This window comes from Odontesthes bonariensis, chromosome 16, assembly GCF_027942865.1.
Source record: "Odontesthes bonariensis isolate fOdoBon6 chromosome 16, fOdoBon6.hap1, whole genome shotgun sequence".
In the NCBI taxonomy this organism is placed as follows: domain Eukaryota; kingdom Metazoa; phylum Chordata; class Actinopteri; order Atheriniformes; family Atherinopsidae; genus Odontesthes; species Odontesthes bonariensis.
This window is the reverse complement of record NC_134521.1, coordinates 37,298,837-37,310,154: the sequence shown is the minus strand read 5'-3', so window position 1 is coordinate 37,310,154 and position 11,318 is coordinate 37,298,837. Positions and strand designations below refer to the sequence as shown.

Sequence of the window (11,318 nt, the reverse complement as noted above, 5' to 3'; positions counted from 1 at the left end):
TGAACGTACAGTTTATCAAGGGATTAATTAAAAAGGGTTGCCTAAAGTAGCCTGAAATAAACTGAAAGCCCCCCAAAGATCTGTGTCGTTACCATTCCGAGTTGCTAGGGGCGCTCTTTAACTTCACTTTGGGACCATTTACAACTGTAATGACGTAGCGTTAAGAAATGATAGAAATCCTGTAGCACCGGCGGCTGCTGGAGCTGTAGTTAAAGGATGGGTGGCTTAATCTATAGTGTGGAGCAAAGATATCTCCCAAGCCTCCTCTTGGTGCTCTCCTGTGTGCTGGGGCTGTCTCTGGGAACGGAGCTGAGCTTCGTTACCTGCGGCTCGGTCCTTAAACTGCTGAATGTGAAGCACAGCGTCAGGCTTCACTCTCACGATGTGCGCTACGGATCCGGTGAGTCTGCCATCATTCATCTTTTCATTTCTGTAATGGCTAAACATTCATAAACAAACCGAAAATCCACATCCAGTGCAATTGGTTATTTATTGAGCAGTGTAAATATGAAATGTGCATTTTGTGTGGTCAGTGTGACATAATGGGGGCTGTCATAGTGCTGCAGCTCCATATGACACCGAATTAATCAGCTATTAATCAGCTTTTCTCTGGGATTCAACCCGAAGCAGGAGAAGGGTGGTTTGGATTATTTTAGGGAACGATTCCTGCTCAGATTGCTGCAGTTCAGTGGGCTGAATCCTAGCCTGGGAATTCCCATGCTGCTTTGCGCTCGATTTCATTCTCACTGCAAAGTCAGCCTGGAAACCACCGCCCTTATTTTTGCCAGAGTTTGGGAACCAATCACAGAACGGGGGGGGCGGCAGCAAGACGATGACGACGTCTATGCGCTACACCGAAGCTTGTAGAGCGTTAATCCAACATGACAGCGGACATAATGTTACCGTTCAATGCAGCCTTAGAAAGTGTTTCGGAGTAGATTCACCCTAGGGTCATTTGAACCGTGACATCCAGCCAAGTAGCCCACCCGAAGTTTTTCCGATATTGGCTGAACATCAGCTGAGTTACCGAGTTATCCCGAATAGTTTAGTACAAGCGCTAACGGACCCTGGCAGTATCTCCAAAATTACCACACTAAAATCACGTCATGACACCAAACTTCTACAGTTGTACAAATATGGTCTGTACTCACAAAACGATGCATTTGGAAGTTTGTACATAGTCCAGGAGTTTATTATTATCATCAACACAAGCCTGATAGCTTTTCTGCTGCTAAAGCTTCGTTGACGTCACTTCTGGGAGCTGGGAGCTTCAAAGTAAGATGAGGGTTGATCTACTACTGTAGACAACAAAGCAAGGCTGCTCAATTTCTCCATTATTAAAATAAATTCACAACTCTACAACATAAAAATTCATGTAGAATATAGCATATAGGCCTACTTTGTTGTCAATTTAAGTAGCTTAGAGCGCAAGTTTACTTTTATTTTCCATTTTTTTCTTCTTCCTCGTCGAATTTCTGTCGTCATCTGGTATAAGTGATACAATTGGCTATGAATCGCGCGCAAAGCAGCATGGGAAGAACCTGACGTCATTTGATAGACATTCGTAGCGCCCAATAAACGGCTCTAGGCATTCGTAAACCACGCCTCAAATACGAGAAAATGCACACCTAGTTCCCAGACCACCATCTCATCGAGATTGTGGACGCGTCAGCCAGGCTAGCTGAATCCCAAAACCATCACGTGATTTAGCTGAGTTACTTCCGGCTATTGATAGAATAGAATTGAAAACTACTTTATTCATCCGCCAATGGGGGAAATTCAAATTGATAAATAAAAAAATAAAAAATAGATAAAGGCAGTGCATAGAGGTTTGCTGAAAATAGACTTGACCCAGTGTAAGGGCTAGGGTACAACATCTGGAGCGAGCTGCTGGATGTAGCAGCTGGATGTAGCAGCTGGAGCTTTACACCACCAGCTGTGGTGTAAAGCTCATCCCAGCCTTCCAAAGGCAGACTCAGGTGCTCTGTAGGTGTGCTCAGAGTGGTGTAAAAAGTGTATTTACTCTACAGCTCTGAATGTGTCTGAATGTGTCTGAATGTGTCTGAATGTGTTGACCTGACCTCCTGTGTGTTCAGCCTTCAGATGAACCTCCCACACTGTTGAAACTTCTCTTTGCAAACACCAGGTCTTGGGCTCAAAGGCAGGTCCAGACCTGAGGTGTGATGGAAATGACATTTGACTCCAGGACTTGTGGATCACTTTTTATAAAAAATAAAATACACAAAAACATAAATGAAGCATGTGAATCATTCTGAATGCACTGAATGAGTTATTTCTGCTTTTCTTCTGGCTGTGTGTGTCCACAGGCAGCGGGCAGCAGTCTGTGACCGGGGTCACTGCGGTGGAGGACAGCAACAGCTACTGGAGGGTTCGGGGTACAGGCGACGCTTTGTGTCATCGAGGGACTCCGGTCAAATGTGGGCAGACCATTCGCCTCACTCATGTCAACACGGGCCGCAACCTGCACAGCCACCACTTCTCCTCGCCGCTGTCCTCTAACCAGGTGGGTGGGAGCAGGAAGAGTTTGGTGTCAGGGAGGAGGAACCCAGAGCTCCCTGCTCAGAGCAGGAGACGCTGCCTCATTCAGAAAAGCTGAATGCCTCAGAACCCAACATTCATCACCAAGTCATCCAGGCTTCTGTCAGCAGCTAGGGGGGGGGGCATTCAAAGGATATCTGTTGGAACAGGGAAACACGAGTTAATGACCACAATAATATCACATATACATAAAGAGAGTAAAGTGAGGAAAGGTGTGTCAGATGAGGCCCCCCAGCAGTCTAGGCCTATAGCAGCTTAACTATGGGATGTTTCAGGATTACCTGAGCCATCCCTAACTATAAGCTTTATAAAAAAGGAAAGTTTTAAGCCTGGTCTTAAAAGTGGAAAGGGTGTCTGCTTCCCGGACATTTACTGGCAGCTTATTCCACAATAGAGGGGCCTGATAACTGAAGGCTCTGCCTCCCATTCTACTTTTAGAAACTCTGGGAACCTCAAGTAAACCTGCAGTTTGGGAACGAAGTGCTCTGTTAGGAAAATATCTTACAATGAGATCTTGAAGATATGATGGAGCTCGGTCATTAAGAGCTTTATATGTAAGGAGAAGAATCTTAAATTCTATTCTGAATTTAACAGGGAGCCAATGAAGAGAAGCTAAAACTGGAGAAATATGATCTCTCCTGTTAGTTCTCATCAAAACTCTGGCTGCAGCATTTTGGATCAACTGAAGGCTTTTCAGAGAATATGTGGGACAGCCCAATAATAAAGAATTACAGCAGTCCAATCTTGAAGTAACAAATGCATGAATTAGTTTTTCTGCATCACTCTGAGACAAGATGTTCCTGATTTTAACAATATTACGAAGGTGAAAGAAGGCAGTCCTAGAAACCTGTTTTATATGCGAGTCAAATGATAAGTTCTGGTCAAAAATAACTCCAAGGTTCCTCACAGTAGAACTAGAAGCCAAGGAAATACCATCTAGAGTAACTATATAGCTAGACAATTTCTCCCTGAAACGCTCAGGTCCAAAGATAACGACTTCAGTTTTGTCTGAATTTAGCAGCAGACAGTTCTGAGTCATCCAGGTCTTTATGTCTTTAAGACATGCTTGTAGTCTGACCAACCTATTGGGTTCATCTGGTTTTATAGATAAGTACAGCTGAGTATCATCAGCATAGCAATGGAAATTTATGCCATGCTGTCTAATAATGTTACCTAATGGAAGCATGTATAAAGTAAAAAGAATCGGTCCAAGCACAGAACCCTGGGGAACTCCATGACTTACTCTGGTGTGTGAGGAAGATTCTTCATTTACAAGAACAAACTGAAATCTATCAGATAAATATGACTTAAACCAGCCTAATGCAGTTCCTTTAATCCCGATAACATGTTTAAGTCTGTGTAATAAGATACTGTGATCGACCGTATCAAATGCAGCACTGAGATCCAACAGGACAAGCACAGACACAAGTCTGCTATCAGAGGCTAAGAGGAGATCATTGGTAACTTTCAGCAGTGCAGTTTCTGTGCTATGATGCACTCTGAATCCTGACTGAAACTCTTCAAACAGATTATTTCTGTGTAAGTGATCACAAAGCTGAGCTGCAACTATTTTTTCAAGAACTTTAGACATAAAAGGGAGATTGGATATAGGTCTATAATGAGCCAACACTTCTGAATCAAGAGTAGGTTTTTTAAGTAAAGGTTTAATTACAGCAACCTTAAAAGTCTGAGGTACATATCCTGTCAACAAAGACAGATTGATCAAATCCAATATGGAAGTGTCAATTAATGGGAAAACCTCCTTGAACAGTCTGGTTGGGATTGGGTCTAAAACACAAGTTGATGGTTTAGAAGAGACTATTGCTGTTGTTAGTTCAGAGAGATCAACTGGGCAGAAGCCGTCTAAATACAAATCAGGTTCTAAAGATACTTCTAAAGCTGCTGTACTTGATGATACATCACTGATAATAGTGGGAAGGACTCCATCAATCTTCTCTCTGATAGAAACAATTTTATTGATGAAGAAGCTCATGAAATCATCACTGCTGAGAGTTAAAGGAATAACTGGCTCAGCAGAGCTCGGACTCTTAGTCAGACTGGCTACAGTGCTGAAAAGAAACCTGGGATTATTCTTATTCTCTTCTATCAATGATGAATAATAAGCAGTTCTAGCTTTACGAAGGGCTTTCTTATACGTTATTAAACTATCTTTCCAGACTAACTGAGACTCTTCTAAATTAGAGGAACGCCACTGTCTCTCCAGCTTTCTTGCAGTCTGCTTTAAAGCACGCAGCTGTGAATTATACCAAGGAGCCAGCCTCTTCTGACTGATTACCTTCCTTTTCAGAGGGGCAACATTGTCCAGTGCTGTACGCATTGAAACTATAGTGCTGTCAACAAGAGAGTCAAGTGCTGCTGGAGTAAAGTTTAGGTAGTCGTCCTCTGTCATATCTGCACACAGGGGCGGACTTAGCAATTTGGGGGCTCAAGGCGAATTTAGCTAGGGGGCCCATCAACATTAATATGCGAGAAATAAGTTTACTATATATGGAACTGTCGTCTAGCGCAGAGCTATAGAGTAATACAGAGTTGCGACACGCTTTGAAGTCGCCGCTAGGGCTGTCACGTGGTTGATGTGAGCCTCCGGAGTTCCAAACATCACAGCGCTGTCAGTCAGTTTGAACGGGTCTTAGTGGGACGGAGCACAAAAATGATAACTTTAACATTTACGACGCAATTTTCGGTAAATATTGACCCATAATGTGCATTGATCACTTCACTGACGATGTATTTTATCAACGTTTTTCTTTTTTGAAGCGCAGACACACATTTATCACCATTTTAAATCGTAGAGGGTACCCCTGCATGCCAGCAGGCGGCAGCTACCTTGTCCTCCTTTATACTGAATCATGCCCGTGGTCCAGCTTACCTTCAGATCTACATCCTCCAACAGAGCCTGATGTTACTGTCTGTTCCCAGGATCTACTCCTGTTGTCCCAAACACTCCGTCTGTAGAAGATGTCATTCAGTCTGTCTGTTCTCTCTGGTGTCAGATGGACAATGAGCCCCCCCGCGACCCGACCGACGGATTCAGCGGGTATAATGGATGGATGGATGGATTAAAATATGAATTTAACTTTTTTCTGGTTAAAACCATATTAATGACAAAATAAATGTGTCAGTTGTGAAAAAAATAAACAAAACAGATTTAAACTAAACATTTTATTATAAAATGTCATCATGGAAAATGTAAAACAAGCCTTAATAAAGAAGTTATTTTACTGCTATTTATACTGTTGGGTAGATTAATCTGCAACAATGAACTGTATTTGATCAAATTTAAGCGTTTGGACATCGTAGAAATCGGCTGAAGCCCTAATGAGGGTTGATCCATGACAGCAGCGACCAGCACATCTGCTGACCTCCCTGACAACAACAGAGAAATGAATAAATTCATTATCACAGCTGCAAAGTCATGCTGAAAAAAACTTACTTAATTAAAGACCAGTCAGCTAATGCCTCGCAATGCCAAAAATGTTGTAATTTAATCAATTTACCGGAGAAAATACGTCAGAAATACCAAAAATGTATTAAATGTATTATTACTATAGGCCTATATAGTATTTTGGTAATGTTTAAAAACCTAACAATCAAAACAACTTTACATAATGTCACCTGACAATAAAAAGTTAACGGACTTTAGTGAAATGATCACGTTAATTACCTCACGTTAGCCTCCGTTACTAAGCTTTCAGTTAGGTCTCTAAATCCATTCCATTTTTAACAACATCGACCTTTCATGCAAACCAAATGTAAAGATAACGATGTCTAAGAGTATACTTCTGATAGATAATGTTTGAAAATGTAAAAAACGTTTAAAATGCTGTTATTTTATTAACTTACCAGTAATTGTTCTTGACGAGTAATTGAGGTTAACGGAGCTGCGTCTCTTGTTTGGAACTCTTTTTACACCACTCTGGTCTAGCGCACATGGCATGGATGGAATATTCCATTTTAACGCGAATAAGAGGGGGTGTGCACGTAATCTGTATGTCTTTGTAATTTATTGTGTTGTTTTTGTTTCCAATTTAAACATACAAAAATCACCATTTATGAACGCACTATCTGTGAATTACTGTCCTAAGGGCCCCAATTACCAGCTGTAGGCCTATGGGAAGTTTGCAGCTAGTCAGGGGGCCCCTACAGTGGAGGGGCCCAAGGCAGTTGCCTAGCTATGCCTCTATGCAAAGACCGCTTCTGTCTGCACATGGCAGTGAAGAAAAGGATGATGGAATTAACTCTTTAAATCTGGTTACAGCATCCTCTGATAGACACCTTCTATATGTAAATTTCTTCTCAGAAACTGTATAGTCAAGTAATGTAAACTCAAAGGTTATCAGCAAATGGTCAGATAAGACAGGGTTATGAGGGAACACTGTTAACTGTTCACTCTCAATGCCATAAGTCAGCACAAGATCAAGGGTGTGATTAAGGCAGTGAGTCGGTCCGTGAACACTCTGAGAAAATCCAATAGAGTCTAATATAGAATTAAAGTTCATATTCAGGCTGTCATTTTCAACATCTACATGAATATTAAAGTCACCCACTACAATGACTTTATCTGTACTCAGCACTAACTGGGATAAAAACTCTGAGAATTCAGACAGAAACTCAGAATAAGGGCCAGGTGGACGATACACAACAACAAACACAAGAGGTTTCTGGGATTTCCACTTTGCGTGGGAAAAACTGAGAATCAGAGATTCAAAAGAGCTCAAACTAATCTTGGGTCTGGGACTGATTAGTAACCCTGATCTGAAAATAGCTGCCACTCCTCCTCCTCTGCCTGTGGTTCCAGGAACGTGAACATTTAAACAGTCAGAGGGAGTTGCTTCATTAATGCTAACATGATGCTAACATGATGCTAACATGATCCTCCTGCTGCAGCCAGGTTTCTGTAAGACAAAATATATCAATATGATGATCACACATCAACTCATTCACTAACAGAGACTTGGAAAGGAGAGATCTGATATTCAGCAAACCACATTTAATAGTTTGATGTTTTTGTTCAGTTAAAGTTTTTGTTTTAATAATTTCTTTTTGCACAAGAGGATTTGCTCCTTTTGTGTTAATTGATTGGGTGGGTAGCAGCAGGTGGGAAGCTGCAGAGAAGTGTGTAAGACTACAACTCTGCATCCTGGTCTGAGCCCTGGGTTGTCATGTTTTAGGGTGGCAAATAAATTCATCCATATTTCTAGAAATGAGAGCTGCTCCTTCCAAAGTGGGATGGATGCCGTCTCTCCTCATCAGACCAGGTTTTCTCCAGAAAGATTGCCAATTATCTATGTAGCCCACGTTGTTTGCTGGACACCATCTAGACAACCAGCGATTGTAGGACGACATCCGGCTAAACATGTCATCACTGGTCAGATTTGGCAGGGGTCCAGAGAAAACTACGGAGTCCGACATTGTTTTGGCAAAATTACACACCGATGCAACATCATAATTTTAATCATAACAAACATAATTTTAGTGACCTCCGATTGGCGTAACCGGGTGTCATTAACGCCGACGTGAATAACTATTTTACCATATTTACGTTTATCCTTAGCCAGCAGTTTTAAATAGGATTCTATGTCGCCCGCTCTGGCCCCTGGAATGCATTTGACTATGGCCGCTGGTGTCAGTCACACCGTTAAAAAGTGAGAATAAAGATCTGTAGGAGTGTGTTAGAACAGAACGCTAAGCTATAGAGTTTAACTATGCAAAATTGTGTAAGTTATAGATAGAAATAAAGTGATTATCAGTACTCCAAGCGGAGCAAGAAATTCCACAGTGTACAAGCAAGGTAACAGGAAGTGATGCAACACGTCTTACCGCAAAGCGTCACAGCGTCAACAGTCTCAGTCTCGAGTTTTGGTAGTACAGCTCTGTTAAATGTTCTTTATTTCTACAGCCCTTTACAGACAATCCTTACGGTGTACCAAAGTGCTTTACAGCAGGTAATAAATAAAGAGAAGAAGAAGTAAAAACAAATAAAGAACAGTGAAAGCAATAAAATACAACAAAATCAAATAAGATAAAACAAGATAAAAGTGTCATCATGCTACTGGGTATTAAAAGCAATCCTAAATAAGTTAGAAGAACAGGAAAACTGCGAGGCATGGGATGACCCTGTGAGATTAGAGTAAAAAACAAAGCGCTTTTTAAGCAGTTTGTCCAGCTCCCACCACTGAGCTGTAAGGTCTTTGTGTCCTCAGGAGGTGAGCGCGTTTGGCGAGGAAGGAGAAGGGGACAACCTGGACGAGTGGACGGTTCAGTGTGGGGGGTCCGTGTGGAAGCGCGAGGAGGCCATCCGCTTCCGTCACAAGGCCACCGACGCGCTGCTGTCGGTGACGGGCGAGCAGTACGGGCGGCCCATCCACGGTCAGATGGAAGTCCACGCCATGCCCAGCTCCAGTCAGCACAGCCTGTGGAAGGCCATGGAGGGCATCTTCATGAAGCCCAGCGAGAGCCCAGCGAGCAGCCGGGACTACAGCCACGCCCACACAGAGTTCTGAGCTTCCCTTTCTTCTCTGCTTCTGCCCCCCCCCCCCCCCCCCACACCTCTGTCTCTGATCACATCTTCACAAGCCGCCACTTTCCCTCCGGCGAGGATCTTTAATTTGTGGACATTCACATGGAAAATATGCAGCGAGCTCCACTCGATGATTCAGAACATGTAAACCTTATTCTAAAAAGACACGAGGTATTAAAATCTTCTTTGCTCCAGTTTATGTCCGACACGTGGCTTCTTCTCAGCTGTTATTTATCACCACACTGCAGCTCCAACCCTAACCCATACTGTCACAGAGTGAGTGTTGTGCTTCACTGGGCTGAAAAGACCTTGTTAACAGTGGCTCGTAAAAATATCCCCCCTTGTGTTTTTAATTTTTTACATTTTTTCTTGCCTTACATCCTCCAATTTAAATGGAAATATTCAGATGGTCCCATCTGGTGAAGTGAAATGGGAAAAGAAGTGGTGCGTGCATATGTGTTCACCTCGAAGGCCCTAAATAAGATCTTCTCTACAAATGTGTCTCATATGTCATAAATGTAGTTAAAAAAGGTCCAGCTGGGTGCAATCTAAAGTCACATGATGTCAGGGGTCCTGGAGGGCCGTGCTACAGGTTTTAGATGTTTCTAGATGTTTCCCTGCTTCAGCAGATCTGAGTCAGATCCATGCTTCATAAGCTGGTTTGTGTCAGAATTTAACAAGCTTCTGAAGAGATCCATTTAATCTGAATCAGGTGTGTTGAAGCAGTCTAAAACCTGCAGGACAGCGGCCCTCCAGGACCAAAGTTTGAGACCCCCGGCACTGTTCTGAGAGGCCCCAGAGTCTGCGACGCCACCAATTGGGAGGCGACGCCAAGTAGGCGACACCATGAAGTCCAAGATGCTCTCCAAAAAGCTCAGGGACAAAGTTGTGCAGAAGTACAAAGATGAGTTGGGTTTGTTAAAGGAAAATATCTGAAACTCATCCCATCGTGCACCATTAAATCCATCATTACAGAAATGGGACGATTATTTGCCACAACAAGCCTGCCTCAGGAGGGCGTCTCCCAACGCTCACAGACTGGGCGAGGATGGTATGACCCAGAGAGGCAAAGAGACCGACAGTGACCCCCCAAGGTGTTACTGGTGCAACCACTAAGCCACTGCACAAAGCTGGGCTTCACCTCTGACCATCCCCACAACATCTTCCCCACAGCGATGCACGGTGGCGGCAGCATCATGCTGTGGGAAGTTTTCATCAGCAGGGACATTTTTTATCTTTTTTTTTTTAAGGGTTGTAAGACAACGAAAAAGGAAAAAAAGAGGGGGTACATACTTTTTGCAGGCCACTGTATGCTTGTGCCTTTGTCCTCCTGTAAAAGTTGTTGGAGTTTCCATGACAACGCCTCGTACATGTTTCTTTTTTTTATGGTATTTTTAAGGCAAACACACAAAATAACAAGCAGCAATGAAGTACTGTTCCTGTAGAAGATGAAGTTTTTCCTCAAAGTCGCTTTGAATAACTGACGTGATGCTGCTGGTGGAGGGGTGTGTTCTACTCTTTGGTGTTAGTCTGGGATCAGTTTCTAAGGGTTTGGGGAGAGTTGGGGGTTTTACATCCATCCTGTGTGTGCATAGAAATGTGTGGGCGTCACAGTGACCATTAGTACCTCATTAAATGGTTTTTATGCCTCCCATTATCAGTGTGACTTCTTTATTGGATCTCAGGAAGATTGGAATCGGCATATGAATCCCCTAATTTCGCCCGTAAAAGTGGAAATGGACTGAAGGATTTGCAGGTAAAAGCAGCTGGCAGTGTCGGGTGGACCATTCCGCTGAGCCTAATGTCTTGTTTGTCCACTTAGTGGGACGCTTTGGTTCATTGTCTGGCAGTAAACGGGGATCGGCTGCAACTGCTAAGAGGTCGTTCTCTTGACTTGTGTTTCTTAATTATCAAGATTTACAACGAGGGCCGATGCCAGCAGCTCTCAGAGCAGTTGGTTTGTGCATGGGGAGACGCTCGCCGGGTTCATCTGTGAGGTCGGTGTTTAAAGGGCGACGCCGTGATGATGGCCGGTGACCAGCAGCCACCATGAGCTTTGAAACCTGAAGGAGAAGCATCCGTTACAAATAAACAGCTGCAGTGCATTTCTATCAAAACAAGTTTTTATTGCATAAACATGTATGGATATATATTTTTAGATTAAACAGATTCAACTTTGCATTTTTCATATCCATTCAGTTGGTAACTATTGCTGTTA

The 11,318-nt window shown here is 43.0% G+C and overlaps 1 protein-coding gene across 1 annotated transcript; it reads left to right on the top strand.

The window, feature by feature from the left end:
- The first annotated feature begins 127 nt into the window (after positions 1 to 127).
- Positions 128 to 10,760, top strand: sdf2 (stromal cell-derived factor 2). The gene is made up of 3 exons (XM_075487047.1): positions 128 to 400; positions 2,328 to 2,524; positions 8,784 to 10,760. Exons 1-3 carry the CDS (start codon positions 217 to 219, stop codon positions 9,081 to 9,083), a joined length of 681 nt encoding a protein of 226 aa, XP_075343162.1. The 5' UTR covers positions 128 to 216; the 3' UTR covers positions 9,084 to 10,760.
- The last annotated feature ends 558 nt before the right edge of the window (positions 10,761 to 11,318 follow it).